General features: G+C 53.0%; 1 protein-coding gene across 3 annotated transcripts; it reads left to right on the top strand.

Annotated features, from left to right (window-relative positions):
* The first annotated feature begins 12390 nt into the window (after positions 1-12390).
* On the top strand, positions 12391-19359 carry SMIM29 (small integral membrane protein 29). 3 transcript variants are annotated; one of them, XM_029069234.2, is made up of 5 exons: positions 12391-12435; positions 17837-18032; positions 18249-18274; positions 18626-18731; positions 18856-19359. In XM_029069234.2, exons 2-5 carry the CDS (start codon positions 17922-17924, stop codon positions 18919-18921), a joined length of 309 nt encoding a protein of 102 aa, XP_028925067.1. In that variant the 5' UTR covers positions 12391-12435; positions 17837-17921; the 3' UTR covers positions 18922-19359. The 3 variants fall into 3 exon arrangements, with proteins under 3 accessions (XP_028925067.1, XP_028925068.1, XP_028925066.1); XM_029069235.2 differs by lacking the exon at positions 12391-12435 and adding an exon at positions 14805-14846 and having other exon boundaries at positions 18665-18731; XM_029069233.2 differs by lacking the exon at positions 12391-12435 and adding an exon at positions 14805-14846.
* The last annotated feature ends 92 nt before the right edge of the window (positions 19360-19451 follow it).

Below are 19451 nucleotides of genomic sequence, written 5' to 3'. Positions count from 1 at the left end.
AAAAGTCAAGCAATCTGAATTTTGAGAGCCATGCACTCCGAAGTACTTCTTTTATCTCCTTGTGTCCCATCCAGCTCCTTCCAGAGCCTTCTTCAGCTGAAAACATCCCCGCTTTAAGGCTGCTTTGCCTTCTGGGACCCATAAGGACAAGGATATTCCGAAAAGCACGGAAGGCTCTCAGGTCCGTACAAGGAATCCATCTTTTGAAAAAAATCCCAAATTGAATCTTGACAGGCTTTTAAACAAAAAATAAAAAAACAAACCAGGGCCCCTCCTTGCTTTTCATCTGAAGGTTACAACAGTGTAGCCCAGCCCCCAAATTAAATCCTGATCCTATTGTAGAAGCTTGGGCCTGACCCAGGTAACACCCTCCCCAACACACACACACACACAAACACACACACAGATGCCACCCCCGCCCGACCTCCCCACCTCTCAGTCAAACTCCAGGAACCAGTGTCCAGGGGTCCATCAAAAAGTGGCCCTACCTGGATGTTATGGGACCGAAGATGCGATTGCTGCTGCCCTTTCTCGACTTGGATGTGCAGAAGATGCCCCTCCACCCCATCCCCAGCAATCTGGGGATCCGCTCATCTTGACATCATGACTGACCCACTGCCCTCCGGTTAAGCCGGGAGTGACTCCCTAGAGCACCGCCTCCTCACTGGGCTGGTGGCTTTTTTGGTTTTAAGAAAGAACAGACTCGAGAGGAAACCTTCCGTCTGGATCATCCTCTAGGAGGTGATTTTCGGGAGAAATCCGGAGAGGACTTGCGGGTCCAGAGAGCAAAGAAACAGGAGAAGCAGGGGGCCAGAAAAGGCCCAGCCTCGGTCTCTGCGTGAGAATTGGAGTGGGTGTACGAGGCCTGACTCCGCCCTTGAGTTTGGAGTCTGGTCTCTTCTACTTATAAGCAGATCATGGATCTAAATCGGACACCCTTTCTGCCCGCCCAGCGGAAGCCAACGCCTTGGAAATCGGATTTCCACTCTCTGAGAATCAGATCTCGGTGAGTCAGATGAGTGGGAATCCAACCCCAAAGTCGAAGTACCTCTACAACCTGAGAAGAGAAGTTAGAAATCAATCATTCAGTGGATTTTATTGTTATTTAGAGCATTATACTAAGCGCTTGGGAAAGTATAAAAGAGTTGGTAGACCCGATCCCCGCCCATGAGGTGCTTACGATGTAGGTTTGCCAGTTTCCTCCTCCTAAGGCAGTCGAGCCTTCATCCACCCCCAAGTCCTACCTACCCCTTGTTCCTGTCCCCCCTCCCTCCCAACCTCCCCCAAGACTTGAGGCCTTTACTGCAACGGAGCAAAGATGGAGAGGCCAAGCGGTAGTGAATAATCCATGAATTTCCTCCTCCACCTGCTGATTTAGAGGTGCCCCTCTCCCAAATCCCTTTCACCCACAAAGAGACCCAGCAATAATTAGAAGCCCTCCCAGGTAGCCTAGATAACGCTTGGGGCCCACCACTGAAAAGCCTCCCCCTCTCACCCCACCCCTTTTTTAACAGCTCCTTGAATATTAATGTCTGAGTGTGCCGTTCCTTTACGTGTGTTAATCCATTTCCCTCGATCTGACTTGTTTGTGAGGGAAGGGCATCTGAAGTGCAGGCTGTAATCTAGTGCCAATAAAGACCAGTATTTCCCACACAGCTCCGCCTGGTCTCTTCTTCCCAGAGGTTTTCTCTGGGCGCCAAGCTTTCCCAAGGTGAAATGCCCAATTCACGGATCCCTCCGTCTTCCGCACGGTCCCGCCCATCAAGAACCTCCTTTGGCCTGCCACGGGCCGGCTGATGGAGGCCACGGGATTGACGCTGAGGCAGCCGATGGCTTTGCCCTCCTCGTAGCTTTTTGGGCCGAGTGGGCTGGCCTTATCCGGCCCTGCCTGCTGAAGCTGGAGAGGAGCCAGTGGTGGAGTCCAGATGGCAGCACCTCCCTCAGTCGCCCAGTGGCCAAAGTGGCATCACCGCTGCTGCTCCTTCCCTTGAGGTTGGCACGGGGGCTGGGCGCGGCGGGTTCTGATCCATGGGAAGGGCAGCCTGCCCACCTCCCCCGAGCCCAGGCTCCCTGGGGACATCGGAGGCTGGAACCTGGGTGTGGACCTGTGCTGGGGGCCCGGGGGTCACCGTAGGCCCACTCGTGCGCTGCCACGGTCGGACCGGGTTCTGAGCCACGGGCTTGTGCGTCTCCAGGTAGTCACCCGTGCCATTGCGGCTCAGAGTCTCGCCCCTTGTCCTTGCCCAGTGGAACCCCTGGGCTGCCTGGGCAAATCCGGGGATTGAAGAGGGTCCGTTGACCACCTGGGAAGCAACAAAGCAGCGGTTTTCTCAGGTGAGGAATACCTCCTTCCCCTCCTTCCCTCTCCGGCCCCCTCTTCTACTCCCTCCTCCTCCACCCCCGACACGCTGTTCTACTCATTTATTCATTCAATCGTTTTTATTGAGCACTTACTGTTTGCAGAGCGCTCTACTGAATGCCTCAGAAGGAAAAGGCGGTATTCACGCCGTGCAGAGCACTGAACTAAGAACTAGGAAACCTGCAGGAGAAGCAGAGGTTCCGTTCTGGCCCTCCAGGAGCTCACAGAGACTCCTACTGATGGAAAATGAATCAATCACTGGTATTTATTGAGTTTTTCTGTGTGCAGAGCGCTGTACTAAGCGCTTGGGAGAGTACATTAAAACAGAGTTGGTAGACATGTTCCCTTATTTATATTAATATTAAATTTATTAATATAAATGTCTGTCTTCCCTCACTAGACTGTAAGCTCATCGTGGCCAGGGAATGTGTCCGTTTATTGTTATATTGTACTCTCCTAAACACTTAGTACAGTGCTCTGCACACAGTAAGTGATCGATCGATAAATACGATTGACTGACTGACTGACAAGGAGTGCACAATTAAGTTTTTAAAAACAAGAATCTGTCGCTGCTGCTATTCTTTCCAGCTGGCAAAGTTTATTAATAATGACAATAATAATGATGATTTGTTAAGCGCTTATGGTGTGCCAAGCCCTGTTCTGAGCACTGGGGTAGATACAAGGTAATCAGGTCATCCCACGTTGGGGTCACAGTCTTAATCCCCATTTTATTATTATTAATATTGGTATTATTTATTTATTATTATTAATGTTGGTATTTGTTAAGTGCTTATTATGTGCAGAGCACTGTTCTAAGCGCTGGGGTAGATACAGGGGAATCAGGTTGTCCCACGTGAGGCTCCCAGTTAATCCCCATTTTACAGATGAGGGAACTGAGGCCCAGAGAAGTGAAGTGACTTGCCCACAGTCACCCAGCTGACAAGTGGCAGAGCCGGGATTCGAACCCATGTTCTCTGACTCCCAAGTCCGGCCTCTTTCCACTGAGCCACGCTGCTTCTGTAGTAGTAATAGCATTTACTAAACACTTACTGTGTGTGGAGCACTGTACTAAACACTTGGGAGAGTACACCGTAACCGAGTCGGTAGACGTGTTCCTTGTCCACGAGGAGCTCACAATCGAGATTACTATTATGGGGAAGCAGCATTGCCTAGTGGATAGAGCGAAGGCCTGGGATTCAGAAGGACCTGGATTCTAATCCCGCCTCTACCGCTGGTCTGCTGGGCGACCTTGGGCAAGTCACTTCTCTGGGCCTCAGGTACCTCATCTCAAATGGGATTGAGATCGTGAGCCCCATGGGGGACAAGGGCCTGTGTCCAACTTGATTAGTTTGTAATAGAGAAGCAGCGTGGTTCAGTGGAAAGAGCCCGGGCTTGGGAGTCAGAGGACGTGGGTTCTAATCCCGCCGCCGCCACTTCTCAGCTGTGTGTCTTTGGGCAAGACACGTCACTTCTCTGGGCCTCGGTTACCTCACCTGGAAAAGGGGGATTAAGACTGAGCCCCACGTGGGACAACCCGATGACCTTGTATCTACCCAGCGCTTAAAACGGTGATGTATGTTTTAATAAAACATATTAAAACAGGCACGTAGTAAGCACATAAGAAGTACCATCATGATTATTGGTAATTATAATTATGGTATTTGTTAAGCGCTTACTACATGCCAAGCACTGGGGTAGATACAAGGTAATCAATTTGTCCCACGTGGGGCTCACGGTCTTAATCTTATCTTGTACAGTTTGTTCGAGTCTAGATACGGTCTTGTATCTACCTCGGGGCTTGGAATGGTGCTTGACACACAGTAAGAGCTTAATAAGTACCCTTATTATTATTAAGCACTTACGGTGTGCAGAACACTGTGCTAAACTGTGGGAGAGAATAGACAGGTGGGAATTGGACACGGAGCCTGTCCTTCGGGGAGCTCACAACCTCTGGGAGTCTCCTCATGGAGGAGAAAGCCCAGAGCCCGCTGCTGGGGTCTGGAGGAATTCTTGCATCCGCCGCTCAAATCACCCCTCTGGACTCCTCATCACGCTCCCCCTCTCCCACTGTCTTCAGTGCAAGGGACTCAGATAATAATAATAATGATAATGTTGCTATTTATTAAGCGCTTACTATGTGGCGAGCACTGTTCTAAGTGCTGGGGTAGATACAGGGTCATAGATTGTCCCACATGAGGCTCACAGTCTTAATCCCCATTTGACAGATGAGGTAACTGAGGCACCGAGAAGTGAAGTGACTTGCCCACAGTCACACTGCTGACAAGTGGCACAGCCTGGATTTGAACCCATGACCTCTGACTGCCAAGCCCGGGCGCTTTCCACTGAGCCACGCTGCTTCCCAGATGCTCCTCGGATAAGGGCCAGCAGTGTCCGGCAGGGAGTCGGCACCCAAACTTCCTCTGTCGGTCAGTCGATCGTCTTTATCGAGTGCTTGTTGTGCGCAGAGCACTGTATTCATTCATTCAATCGTATTTATTGAGCGCTTACTATGTGCAGAGCACTGTACTGAGCGCTTGGAATGAACAAGTCGGCAACAGATAGACAATTGCTGCCCAACAACGGGCTCACAGTCTAAACGGGAAGCAGCGTGGTGCAGTGGATGAAGCCCGGGCCCGGGAGTCAGAAGGTCAGGGGTTCTAATCCCGGTTCCGCCACTTGTCTGCTGTGTGACCTTGGGCAAGTCACCTCACTTCTCTGCACCTCAGTACCTCAGCTGTGTGATTTTGGGCAAGTCACTTAACTTCTCTGTTGCCTCAGTTATCTCATCTATAAAATGGGGATTAAAACTCGGAGCCCCACATGGGACAACCTGATCACCTTATATCCTCCAGCGCTTAGAACAGTGCTTTGCGCATAGTTAGCGCTTAACAAATATCACCATTTATTTATTTATTTATTTATCTGTAAAATGGAGATTGAGACTGTGAGCCCTCCATGGGACAAGAGTCTGTGTCCAACCTGATTTGCCAGTATCCACCCCAGTGCTTAGTGTTTAACAAATACCACAATTATTATTAATTATTATTATTACTGAGCGATTGGGAGAGTACAGTGTAGCACTGCCTTCAGAGACCCCACCCTAGGCTGGCCTGCTCTGTGCTTGAGTGCGGGTTTTTGCCAGAGCATCTTCGACTAAAGGAAGCAGGGGAACATGCCATGGTCATTAGTGGTATTTATTGAGCGCCTTTTGAGTGCCGGGAAACAAAAGGCTTCAGCAGTCTGGGTTTCCAGCTGATTGTAAAATACACACCCTCCTTCAACCTGGCAGTTGTTCCAGTGGGAATTACGAGGCTAGAGGGAAGATCAGTCGATGGTATTTGGGCGCTTACTATGGGCAGAGCACTGTACTAAACGCTTGAGATGACTGGAAAAGAATTGAATTAGTTCGTGGCTTCCATCTCATCAGGTGCGATTCAGGGAGGTTGTAGATGATAAAGTCTAAAATTCGCTAGTTTCGCTGACATTTATTTGACGCTTAGTGGTCCGCATCTCGCAAAGGACCAATTTATACCTGCTTGAAGCACTTTTTTTATAGTATTCCTTAAGCACTTACTATGTGCCAGGCACTGTACTAAGCGCTGGGGTGGACACGAGCAAATCAGGTTGGACGCAGGCCCTGTCCCACATGGAGAGTCCCAGTCTTAATCCCCATTTTACAGTTGAGGAAACTGAGGTCATTGAAGTGAAGTGATTCGCCCAAGGTCATACAGCAAACAGTGGGAGAGCTGGAATTAGAACCCAGGTCCTTCTGACTTCCAGGCCTGTGCTCTATCCACTAGACCACACTGCTTCTATTTACACCCTCCTTAGTCCTCATGTGTATGCTCAATTTATTAATTTTGATCAGGGTGGTTATAAATAACCTGTATTTGCCCCCCCCCCCCATTAAAGTGTAAACTCCTTGTGGGCAGAGAATGGCATCACTTCATTATTCTGCAGCTTGGCCTAGTGGAAAGAACATGGGGCTGGGAGCCAGAGGACCTGAGTTCTAATCCCGCCTCGGCCATTTGTCTGCTGTGTGACCTTGGGCAAGTCGCTTTTCTGTACCTCAGTTCCCCCATCTGCAAAATGGGGATTCAACGCCCGTTCTCCCTCCTACTTAGACTGTGAGCCCTCTATAGAACTTGATTATTTTATATCTACTCCAGCGCTTAGTAACAGCGCTTGGCACATAGTAGGCACTTAAGAAAAAACCACAATTAGCCTGGCCTAATGGATAAAGCACGGGCCTGGGAGTCAGAAGGACCTGGGTTCTAGTCGTGGCTCTTCCCCTTGTCTGCTGTGTGACCTTGGGCAAATCACTTCATTTTTCTGTGCCTCAGTTCCCTCGTTTGCAAAATGAGGATTAAGACTGAGTCCCACGTGGGACAGGGACTGTGTCCAACCTGTCTGTGCCTCAGTTACCTCACCTGTAAAATGGGGATTAAGACCGTGAGCCCCAGATGGGACAGGGACCGTGTCCAACCTGGTGTTCTTGTATCTACCCCAGCGCTTAGTATAGTGCGTGGCACAAAGTAAGCACTTAACAAATACCTCAAAGAAGAAAGATCTCTACCCCAGCGCTTAGAACAGTGCCCGGCACATAGTAAGTACTTAACAAATACCATTTAAAATATATTTTTTTAAAAGGCAGCCTTTCTGAATGCATGATGATAATAATAGTAATAGTAGTGTTGGTATTTGTTTAGCACTTACTATGTGCCAAGCACTGTTCTAAGCGCTGGGGCAGATATGAGGTAATCAGGTTGTCCCACATGGGGCTCCCAGTCTCAACCCCCATTTCGCAGATGAGGGAACTGAGGCACAGGGAATAATAATAATGACGTTGGAATTTGTTAAGCGCTTACTATGTGCAGAGCACTGTTCTAAGCACTGGGGGAGATACAGGGTAATCAGGTTGTCCCAAGTGAGGGTCACAGTCTTAATCCCCATTTCACAGATGAGGGAACTGAGGCCCAGAGAAGTGAAGTGACTTGCCCAGAGTCACACAGCTGACAAGTGGCGGAGTCGGGATTAGAACCCATGACCTCTGACTCCCAAGCCCCGGCTCTTTCCACAGAGCCACGCTGAGAAGTGACTTGCCCAAGCTCACACAGCAGCAAGTAACGGAGGCAAGACTAGAACCCAGGTCTTCTGCGTCCCAGACCCATGCTCTATCCACTAGGCCATGCTGCTTCTCCTTAACAATAATAATAATAATAATGTTGGTATCTGTTAAGCGCTTACTAGGTGCCGAGCACTGTTCTAAGCACTGGGGGAGATACAGGGTCATCAGGTTGTCCCACGTGGGGCTCACACACTTTTAATCCCCATTTTACAGATGAGGGAACTGAGGCACAGAGAAGTGAAGTAACTCGCCCACAGTCACACAGTTGACAAGTGGCAGAGCCGGGAGTCGAACTCATGACCTCTGACTCCGAAGCTCAGGCTCTTTCCACTGAGCCACGCTGTTAACTAAATACTGTGTTAAGCACTAGGGTAGATAAAACAATCAGTTCAGGCAGATCCTGTCTCCTGTGGGCCCCACAATCTAAGCAGGAAGGAGAATAGTAGACTGTAAGCTCATCGTGGGTGGGAAATGTGTTTCTTGTTACATGGTACTCTCCCAAGTGCTTAGTACAGTGCTCTGCACACAGTAAGCATTCAATAAATGCAATTAACTGGCTGACTAGTGTAATCACCATTTTACATATGAGGCCCAGAAAAGTTCAGTGACTTGTCCAAGGTCACGCAACAGGCAAGTGCAGGGAATGTCATTGGTTTTCGTTGGGCTGTACTTTCCCATGTGCTTAGCACCGTGCTCTGCGCGCAGTAAGCGCTCAATAAATATGATCGAATGAATGAATGGCAGTGGCAGAGCCGGGATTGGAACTCGGGTCTCCCGCACCCCAGCCATGGGCTCTTCCCCCTAAGCCGTGCTGGAGGAGGAGGCCGTGGCAGATCCATCCCTCTATCTGTTGCGATGTCATGACGACGGGGAAGAGGAGAGGCCAGAGGAAAAGTGGACTAGAGGGGAGAAAAGGGAAAATGAGACGACCGGGAGATGGGGAGGAGAAGCCGCGGACCATCCTTCTGGCAGGAGAAGGATCAATAGTATTTCATTCAATAGTATTTATTGAGCGCTTACTATGTGCAGAGCACTGTACTAAGCGCTTGGGATGAACAAGTCGGCAACAGATAGAGACGGTCCCTGCCGTTTGAGGATCCACGGGCTCGGGGCAGGAGGGAGGGTCTCGAGCTTTACCCGGGCTGAAGTTTTGGGGGCCACTGGTCAATCGATCGATGACATTTACTGAGCACTTACTGGGAGCGGAGTAGAGAAGCCGCGTGGCTCACTGGACAGAGCCCAGGCTTGGGAGTCAGAGGTCATGGGTTCGAATCCCGGCTCTGCCACTTGTCAGTCGTATGACTGTGGGCAAGTCACTTCACTTCTCTGGGCCTCAGTTCCCTCATCTGGAAAATGGGGATGAAGACTGTGAGCCTCACGTGGGACAACCCGATTACCCTGTATCTCCCCCAGCGCTTAGAACAGTGCCCTGCACATAGTAAGCGCTTAACAAATACCAACATAATTATTATTATTATTATTACAGTGCTCATCGATTGGGAAAGGATGATATAAGAGAGTTGGTAGATACGGTCTCTGCCCACAGTGAGCTTGCATTTCTTGCTCCTCCCAGCGGCCCCCCAGACAGAGTCAGACCCTGTGCCTTTGGGGGCAGGCAGCCCCTCGCCAGTTGGGTTCCAGAGAACTGCTGTGGTGAGTCTGAGACCCCCACCTAGGCCCCTGCTGCCCCTTCCGGGCCGCCCCTCACCGGGGCAGGTGGGCAGGCGGTTGGCAGCAGAGTGGCAGGGGAAAAGGGTCGGAGGGAAGGGTTCAAACTTCCTCTCTTCAAATTCTTCCTCCCTCTCAGCTGCCCCCGGTCCCGTTAGCCCCACTCCCCTCGGGGCCTGGGATGCCCGGTGCCCCCGCCGGGGAGGGCAGAGGGAGACTCGGCCTCTCCTCCCCTCCACCCTCCATCGCGCCACCCCTCCCTGCACGTGTCCTGCATGTGCCACCCTGCCCCGCACACGCTGCTCCACCTCACGTGCACCACCCGACCCCGCGCCCGCCCGGCCTGCCCGCTCCCCCCTCCTCCCGCCCCATGCCACCCCACCCTGCACATACTGCCCTGCACGTTGGCAGCTTTTCATTTTCAGCAGCTTTTCAGGAGAGAGGCGAAGGAAAAGGAGAAAGAGGAGGCGGAGGATCCGTTCCTCAGCCGCGGGCCCGCTGGTTAACCGAGTTTTCCTGTGGCAGACACCAGCTACAGCCTGGTCTTTCCACCTCCTCCTAGGAGTGTGGGAGGAATCGGATAGAAGGGAGAGAGCTGGCTTGAGGGCTGGGTTTTACCCTGGCACCGCAGGTCGCTGTGTTGCTTCGCCCACCTCGTGCCACTCTCCTGCCCGCTCTCCTACCTCCTCCCTGCTCTCCTGCCGTGTGAACTGCTGCTCCTAGATTCCAAACCTTCCTCGGAAGGGGCGAGTCCGGACAGGATGGGAAGAGCCAGGATGGATGGCGTGGACGCCGGGGCGTCTGTGCCCTGGCCCGGGCACGTGATTCTGGGAGTGAGCGTGTACGGGTTTGCGTGTTTGTGGGCCTGAGCCCCAGCCTCCCCGAATGTGTGGAAAAATGGCGGGAGGCCGGAAATGGCGGTTGGTGAGGGAGAAGAGGGTCCCAAAGCTGGGTGGCTCCTGGCTGATTTCTGGGGGACTATTTCCTGGTTGGCCAGTTGCCGCCCTTTAGACTATAAACCGCTCTCGGGCGGGAATCACATCTACCTGCCCTGTCATATTGTACTTGGGAAAGGTATTCTTGGAGATGGGATTTTAGGAGAGCTTGGAAGATGGGGAGAGCGGTAGTCCGTCCGATATGAAGGGGGAGGGAGTTCCAGGCCAGATGGCGGACGTGGGCCAGGTGCTGAGGAAGGGTATAATTAAGTTCATAGATTCTAGAAATGGCTGAAGGGTTTCTATGATGGGGAAGGCTGGAGGGTTATTTGGGGAAGGCTTCACAAGCGGGGAGAGCTGTGGCCTGTAGGATTAGAGAAGCGGCGTGACCTGGTGGATAGAGCACGGGCCCGAGAGGCAGAAAGACCCGCGTTCTAGTCCCGGCTCTGTCATTCGTCTGCTGTGTGACCTCGGGCGAGCCGCTTCCCTTCTCTGGGCCTCACTTCCCTCATCTGTAACACGGGGATGAAGACTGCGAGCCCCACATAAAAATACTAATGGTGTCTGTTAGGCGCTATGTGCCGAGCACTGTTCTCAGTACTGGGGGAAGGGGGATAGGAAGCGGCGTGGCTCAGTGGAAAGAGCCCGGGCTTGGGAGTCAGAGGTCAGGGGTTCAAATCCCGGCTCTGCCACTTGTCAGCTGTGTGACTGTGGGCAAGTCACTTCACTTCTCTGGGCCTCAGTTCCCTCATCTGTAAAATGGGGATGAAGACTGTGAGCCTCTCGTGGGACAACCTGATTTCCCTGTGTCTACCCCAGCACCTAGAACAGTGCTCTGCACATAGTAAGCGCTTAACAAATAGCAACGTTATTATTATTATCATTATTGTCCCATGTGGGGCTCCCCATTCCCCATTACCACAGTGCCCGGCACAGAGTAAGCGCTGCAGAAATACCATCATTATTATTAAGTCCTTATTGAGCGCTTACTTTTTGTGCAGAGCACTGTACTGAGCGCTTGGAATTAGAGAAGCAGCGTGGCTCTGTGGCAAGAGCCTGGGCTTGGAAGTCAGAGGTCATGGGTTCGAATTCCGCCTCTGCCACTTGTCAGCTGGGTGACTGTGGGCAAGTCACTTCACTTCTCCGGGCCTCAGTTCCCTCCACCGTCAAATGGGGATGAAGACCGGGACCCTCACGTGGGACAACCCGATCATCCTGTATCTCCCCCAGCGCTTAGAACAGTGCTCTGCACCTAGTAAGCGCTTAACAAATAATAATAATAGTGTTGGTATTTGTTAAGTGCTTACTCTGTGCCAAGCGCTGTTCTAAGCACCAGGGTAGATACAGAGTCATCAGGTTGTCCTACGTGGGGTTCATAGTCTTCATCCCCGTTTTAATAATAATAATAATAATAATAATAATGTTGGTATTTGTTAAGCGCTTACTATGTGTCAAGCACCGTTCTAAGCACCAGGGTAGATACAGAGCCATCAGGTTGTCCTATGTGGGGCTCATAGTCTTCATCCCCGTTTTAATAATAATAATAATAATAATAACAATGTTGGTATTTGTTAAGCGCTTACTATGTGCCAAGCACCGCTCTAAGCACCAGGGTAGATACAGAGCCATCAGGTTGTCCTAGGTGGGGCTCATAGTCTTCATCCCCGTTTTAATAATAATAACAATAATAATAATGTTGGTATTTGTTCAGCGCTTACTATGTGTCAAGCGCCGTTCGAAGCACCAGGGTAGATACAGAGTCATCAGGTTGTCCTACGTGGGGCTCATAGTCTTCATCCCCGTTTTAATAATAATAATAATAATAATAATAATAATAATAATAATAATGTTGGTATTTAAGTGCTTCCTATGTGCCAAGCGCCGTTCTAAGCGCCAGGGTAGATACAGAGTCATCAGGCTGTCCTACGTGGGGCTCATAGTCCTCACCCCGTTCTAATAATAATAATAATAATGTTGGTATTTGTTCAGCGCTTACTATGTGCCAAGCGCCGTTCTAAGCGCCAGGGTAGACAGAGAGTCATCAGGGCACATAGTGAGCGCTGAACAAATACCGACCTGATCTCGGATTCCCGGCGGCGGCGGGCGGCTGGGCGGTCCTCTGCCGCCCCCTGCCGCCCGACGCCGGCCCCGCAGCGGGCGTCCGGGCCGCCTCCCGATTGGCTGCTCCTCCCTCCCCCGCCTCCGTCGGCCTTGGCGATTGGCGGGTTCCCGGCCGAGGCCCCGCCCCCCCCGGCCGAGGCCCCGCCCCCTGTCCGGGGCCCGTCAATCACGCGCGGCCCCGGCCCTTCCGGGGAACCTGCGCCGCCGGGGCCCCGCAGCAGGAGGTAAGGCGGGCGGCGGGCGGGACTCGAACCCAGGCCCGGCCCCCGGCCGGAGCTCCGGCCGGAGCCGGGGGCGGGGAGAGGAAGGCCGGGAGACCTCCTGCCCCCCGACCTTTCCCCTCCCCCAGCTGGAGCCTGGGCGGAGACTCATTTAATGGTATTGATTGAGCGCTTACGACGTGCAGAGCACTGGACTGAGCGCTCGGAGCGCGCAATTAGGCAACAGATAGAGACCGTCCCTGCCCAGGACGGGCTCACTCACGGTCTAATCGGGCACCAGGACCGGCCGCCAGGCCTGGGGGTGGGATGGGCGAGGCGGGGGGATGGAGAACACCTGGGTCCCTACCAGGGGGCATTTTCCACCCCCTGGAAGAGGTTGGGGTCAGGGAATGTTGCCCCATCCTCTCCCAGTGGGGAGAGCTGGGTTGGTAAGGCCTCAGTGCTAATACTAATGTTATTAAGCGCTTCCTCTGTGCAGAGCACTGTTCCGAGCGCCGGGGGAGACCCAGGGCAACCGGGTTGGCCCCCCGTGGGGCTCCCAGTCTTCATCCCCATTTTACAGATGAGGTCACTGAGGCACAGAGAATAATAATAATGTCGGTATCCGTTAAGCGCTTCCTCTGTGCAGAGCACTGTTCCGAGCGCCGGGGGAGACCCAGGGGAATCGGGTTGGCCCCCGTGCGGCTCCCAGTCTTCATCCCCATTTTACAGATGAGGTCACTGAGGCCCAGTGAAGCGACTTGCCCACAGTCACACAGCTGACAAGTGGCAGAGCAGGGATTCGAACCCGTGACCTCCGACTCCAAAGCCCAGGCTCTTTCCACTGAGCCACGCTGCTTCAATAACGACAATAATGGTGGTATTGTTAAGCGCCTACTTTGTGCCAAGCACTGTGCCAAGCGCTGGGGGAGATACGAGGTCATCAGGTTGGCCCACATGGGGTTCACAGTCCTCATCCCCTTTTTTAATAATAATAATAATAATGTTGGTATTTGTTAAGCACTTACTCTGTGCCAAGTGCTGTTCCAAGCACCAGGGAAGATACAGAGTCATCAGGTTGTCCTACGTGGGCCTTATAGTCTTCATCCCTATTTTAATAATAATAATGATAATCTTGGTATTTGTTAAGCGCTTACCCTGTGCCAAGCGCTGTTCGAAGCACCCGGGGAGATACGAGGTCATCAGGTTGGTACACGTGGGGCTCACAGTCTTCATCCCCTTTTTTAATAATAAAATAATAATAATAATAATGTTGGTATTTGTTAAGCGCTTACTATGTGCCAAGCACCGCTCTAAGCACCAGGGTAGATACAGAGTCATCAGGTTGTCCTACGTGGGGCTCATAGTTTTCATCCCCATTTTAATAATAATAATGTTAATGTTGGTATTTAATGTTGGTATTTGTTAAGCGCTTACTATGTGCCGAGCACTGTTCTAAGCGCTGGGGTAGACACAGGGGAATCAGGTTGTCCCACGTGGGGCTCACAGTCTTAATCCCCATTTTACAGATGAGGGAACTGAGGCACCGAGAAGTTAAGTGACACTATGTGCCAAGCACCGCTCTAAGCACCAGGGTAGATACAGAGTCATCAGGTTGTCCTACGTGGGGCTCATAGTCTTCATCCCCATTTTAATAATAATAATAATAATGTTAATGTTAGTATTTAATGTTGGTATTTGTTAAGCGCTTACTATGTGCCAAGCACTGTTCTAAGCGCCAGGGTAGATACAGAGTCATCAGGTTGTCCTACGTGGGGCTCATAGTCTTCATCCCCGTTTTAATAATAATAATAATAATAATATTGTTGGTATTTGTTAAGTGCTTACTATGTCCCAAGCACTGTTCTAAGCGCCAGGGTAGATAGACAGTCATCAGGTTTTCCTACATGGGGCTCATAGTCTTTATCTCCGTTTTAATAATAATAAAGTTGGTATTTGTTAAGCACTTACTATGTGCCAAGTGCTGTTCTAAGCGCCAGGGTAGGTACGAGGTCATCAGGTTGGTCCTTGTGGGGCTCACAGTCTTCACCCCCGTTTTAATTTAATAATAATAATAATAATGATGATGGTATTTGCTAAATGCGTACTATGTGCCAAGCGTTGCTCAAAGCACCGGGGTAGATACAAGGTAATCAGGTTGTCCTACGTCGGGCTCACGTTCTTCATCCCCGTTTTAATAATAATAATAATAATGTTGGTATTTGTGCCAAGCGCTGTTCTAAGCGCCGGGGTAGATACAAGGTAATCAGGTTGGCCCATGTAAGGCTCACACGCTTCATCCCCATTTTACAGGTGAGGTAACTGAGGCACAGAGAAGTGAAGTGACTTGCCCAAGGTCACACAGCTGACGAGCGGCGGAGCCGGGATTAGAACCCATGACCTCTGATTCCCAAGCCCGGGCTCTTTCCACTAAGGTAACTGAGGCACCGAGAAGTGAAGTGAATTGTCCAGGGTCATAGAGCAGACAAGCGGTGGAGGCGGCATTAGAACCCACATCCTCCGACTCCCAAGCCCGTACTCTTTCCATTGAGCCCCGCTGCTTCTCACCAGTGCCTCATCGGTCGGGGTGGGTGGTCCTGCGGCTGCCCGGGATTCATTCATTCGATCGTATTTATTGAGCGCTTACTGTGTGCAGAACACTGTACTAAGCACTTGGAAAGTACAACGCAGCAATAGAGAGAAATGATCCCTGCCCACAACGGGCTCACGGTCCAGACGGGCGGAAAGATAGACTGTAAGCCCGTCAAACGGCAGGGACCGTCTCTATCTGTTGCCGACTTGTTCATTCCAAGCGCTTAGTACAGTGCTCTGCACATAGTAAGCGCTCGATAAATACTATCGAATGAATGAATGGACATCAATCCAAGTAAACGGGCACGTCAGTGGGGCTGCCAAGGTGGGGGCTGGAGCAGAACCACCCGCCTTTTTAGCAAGGCCAGAAATCGGACGTGCCCCCACAGCCCCCCGAGCTCCTTGTAGGCCGGAATGTGTCCGTTTGCTATGTTGTACTCTTCCAAGTGCTTAGTACAGTGCTTTGCACGCAGTAAGTGCTCAATAAATGTGATTGAATGAATGAATTAATCTTCAGAGTCCCAGGGTTCTAGGTTGAGGCCTTCCTCATTCATTCATTCAATAGTATTTATTGAGCGCTTACTACTACTAATAGTTATGTTGGTATTTGTTAAGCGCTTACTATGTGCCTAGCACTGTTCTAAGCGCCGGGGGAGATACAGGGTAATCAGGTTGTCCCACGTGGGGCTCAGAGTCTTAATCCCCATTTTACAGATGAGGTAACTGAGGCACCGAGAAGTCAAGTGACTTACCCAAAGTCACACAGCTGACGGGTGGCGGGGCCGGGTTTAGAACCCACGACCTCTGACTCCCAAGCCCGGGCTCTTTCCACTGAGCCACGCTGCTTCTCTAAGTGCAGAGCAGTGTACTAAGCGCTTGGAATGTACAATTGGGCAACAGATAGAGACGATCCCTGCCCCTTGACGGGCTTGCAGTCTAATCGGGGGAGACAGACAAAAGCAATAGCAATAAATAGAATCAAGGGGATGTACATCTCATTAACAAAATAAATAGGGTAATTAAAATATATACAAATGAACCAAAGGTGAGTCCCCCGGGCCCCCCTTCTCCCCTTCAGCCCGACCTGCCCGCCGGGCAACCGGAGGGGCGGGGGGGGCCTGCTCCCCCATTCCTCCCCGAGCCCTCTGATGGGGTCAGAGGGGTCTCGGGGTCTGGGCTAGACCACCCTGTGGTGGCTGCCCTCGGCGGGAACCGGAGTGGGGTCCTCACCTCGGGCGAGGCCAGAGGGTCTCGGTCTCCCACCCAAGTCCCAGGAGTCTGTCACTCAGCCTCCTGGCCTGTCTCGTGTCCTGGTCGGGAGTCCGGCTAAGCACCCCCGGACTGTCCGGCACGGGGCCAAAAGGGCTGGCTGGGGGGGGCGGTGGAGCTGGCTGAGGGAACCCCCTCCCTGGGGAGAAGCTTTGGGGGTGTCACTTGGACTCTCTCCCCTCCACCCCCCAATACCTTGGGCCCCGAGGTGGAGAAGCAGCATGGCCTAGTGGAAAGAGCACAGGGCTGGATTCAGGGGACCTGGGACCCAATCCCAGCTCAGCTATTTATCGGCTCCGTGACCTTGGGCAAGTTCCTTAACGTCTCTAGGTCTCAGTTTCCCCTTCTGTAAAATGGGGATCGGATACCAGCTTTCCATTCTCCTTAGACTGCTAATTGCGCCCAATTTGATTATCTTGTATGAAATCAATCAGTCAATGGCATTTATTAAGTGCTTACCGTGTGCAGAGCACTGTAGTAAGTTCTTGGGAGAGTAGAATGCAATAGAGTTGGTGGACACGTTCCCTGCCCACAGGGAGCTTACGGTGTAGACGGGGACACGATAAAATAAATTGTAGATGTAAGTACGGTGGAGCTGAGGGAAAGGTGAATATCGGGTGCTTAAAGGGCACAGATCCAAATTAATAGGCCACGCAGAAGGGAGAGGGAGTAGGGGAAACGAGGGCTTAGTCGGGACAGGCCTCTTGGAGGAAATATGATTTTAATAAGACTTTGAAGGTGGAGAGGATGATGGTCTGTCAGAAATGAAGGGAGTTTCAGGCCAGAGGAAGGACGTGGGCCTGGGGTCGGGGGTGAGACAGATGAGACTGAAATGGAGCGAAAGGTTGGCGTTTGAGGAGCGAAGTGTGCGGGCTGGGTTGTAGTAGGAAATCAGCAAGGTTAGGGAGGAGGGGGAGAGCTGATGGAGTGCTTTGAAGCCGAAGGTAAGGAGTTTCCGTGTGACGCTGAGTTAGATGGCCAGCCACTGGAAGTTCTTGAAGAGTGGGGAGATGTGCACTTGATATTTTTTTATTTTCTTTTTAGAAAATGTTCAGAGAAGCCCCATGTGGAACTTGGGATTGTGTCCAACCTGATTATCTTGCATCTACCCCAGAACTTAGTACAGTGCCTGGCACATAGTAAGCACGTAACAAAATACGATTAAAAAGAAAAATGATCGGGGGCAGTGGAGTGAAGTCCGGAGTGGGGAGAGACAGGAGTCAGGGAGGTCAGCGACGAGGCTGATGCAGTAATCGAGGCAGGATAGAAGAAGTGCTCGGATCGGTGTGGAGCGGTTTGGATGAAGAGGAAAGGGCGGATTTTAGTTTAGAACAGCGCTTGGCACAAGTGCCACCGATAGGATGATGTTACCGAGTGAAGTCAATGATTTTTGATTTATATTAATGTCCGTCGCCCCCGCTAGACTGTAAGCACGATGTGGGGAGGGAAGGAGTCTACCGACTCTGTTGTACTCCCCCGAGCGCTTCTACAGTGCCCTGCCCACAGTAAGCACTCAATAAATACCATCGATCGATGGACTGACACGTCCCCGCCCCATCTTCAGGGCTCCCGGGAGGAGGGGCCTCGCCGATGCCCACCCCCGGCCCCTCCCACCGCCACCAGCCCCGCTGCCAGCCGTTGCCGATGTGATGAGTAACACGACGGCCCCTAGTGCCCCCAGGGCCAACAGCGACTCCCTGGTGGGCTACGTGCTGGGACCCTTCATCCTCATCACCCTCATGGGGGTCGTCCTGGCTGTGGTAAGGCTGAGGCCGGGTGGGTGGGGGCGGGGGAAGGAAAGACGGATGGGGCATTGGAGCAGGAGGGGGTTTCCCCTTTCCACAGCAGCTTTCCTCCTCCCCCATCTGAGCCTCATTTGCCCTGTTCCAGGATACGGGGGCGGGGGTTTCTTGTTCGGGGGTCTTCGCCCCCCCCCGCCCCCCCCCCCCAAGGGTCCGCCCCTGTCTGTCTTGCAGATGATGTATATCCGGAAGAAGAAGCGGTGAGTCTTGGGGCGCGGGTGGGGCTGGGGCTCCCGCGGGGAGTCCCCGGGGTGGGAGGGACATGGCGGGGGTGGCCCAGACCCACGGGGTCCCGAGCCCGAGGAAATAAGCCTAAAATGCAGCAAGGGAGGGTTGGGTCAGACCTGAGGAGGCACTTCCCGAGGGAGGAGGATTGGACAGTGAAATGGCGTGCCCAAGCCTGGAGCTCCGTAAGGGATCACGGGCCGCGGTCAGTCCCAGGAGGGAGAGATGGAGAGCCCAGCCCGGCCCCCCATCCTCCCCGCCTCCCCGGGGCGTTGGGGGCCGGCCTGGCCCCAGCAGCTTCCCCCTCCCCGCCTCTCGGCTCTCAGAGTGGACCGGCTGCGACACCACCTGCTGCCCCTGTACAGCTACGACCCGACCGAGGAGCTGCAGGAGGCCGAGCAGGAGCTACTGGGCGACGTGGGGGACCCCAGGGTGAGTGAGGGCCCGGGGGCCGACCAGGCGGCCGGTCCTGGGCCCGGGCGGGAGGGCGGGGTGGGGGGGGTCGAGGGGAGGGGAGTTGATGCCAGGGTCTTCCCCGCCCCCCCCACCCGCCCAGGTGGTGCACGGCTGGCGCAGCAGCTACCAACACAAGCGGGTGCCCCTGTTGGACGTGAAGACCTGAGCGCGGGCCTCCCTCCCTACACTCCTGCAACCAGAACGGATGGAGCCCGGGGAGCGGGGGGTGGCCCCGGGACCCAGAGGCGCCGGCCCCCCGCCTGCCCACCGCCGGGCACTTTGCACTTCGTCTCCCAGCCTCCCCTCTGGCCCCCTCCTGCGCCCCGCAAGTGGGAGCGACTCTGCGCGCCCCACTGATCCCTCTCTTCTGGCCCATCCCCCTGCCCGGTTCCAGCTAGGCTTCTGACCGGGGGCCACCCTTCAAGTAGACCTATGACCACTCCTCAGACGCCTCCTCGGTGCCGGGCCCTGCCCGAGGAGGTTGCCTCCCTCCCAGGAGGGGGTGGGGCCCTGGGCCCCAGTCGCTGCGACCTGGCTGGGCCCCGTGTACATTGGTCCGTATAATATAGTTTGTAAATAAAATGTTTTGTGGAGAGGAACGTGGGGGGAGACTCCAGTCGTGGGGACCGAATGGGGTTTCCGTCCGGTGGCATCTCCCCGGAACCGAGGGCCCCAGCAGCCCAGCGTCCTGCCTCC

The sequence above is a fragment of the Ornithorhynchus anatinus genome, chromosome 7, assembly GCF_004115215.2.
Source record: "Ornithorhynchus anatinus isolate Pmale09 chromosome 7, mOrnAna1.pri.v4, whole genome shotgun sequence".
NCBI classification, from domain to species: domain Eukaryota; kingdom Metazoa; phylum Chordata; class Mammalia; order Monotremata; family Ornithorhynchidae; genus Ornithorhynchus; species Ornithorhynchus anatinus.
This window is presented reverse-complemented; position numbering and strand designations above follow the sequence as displayed.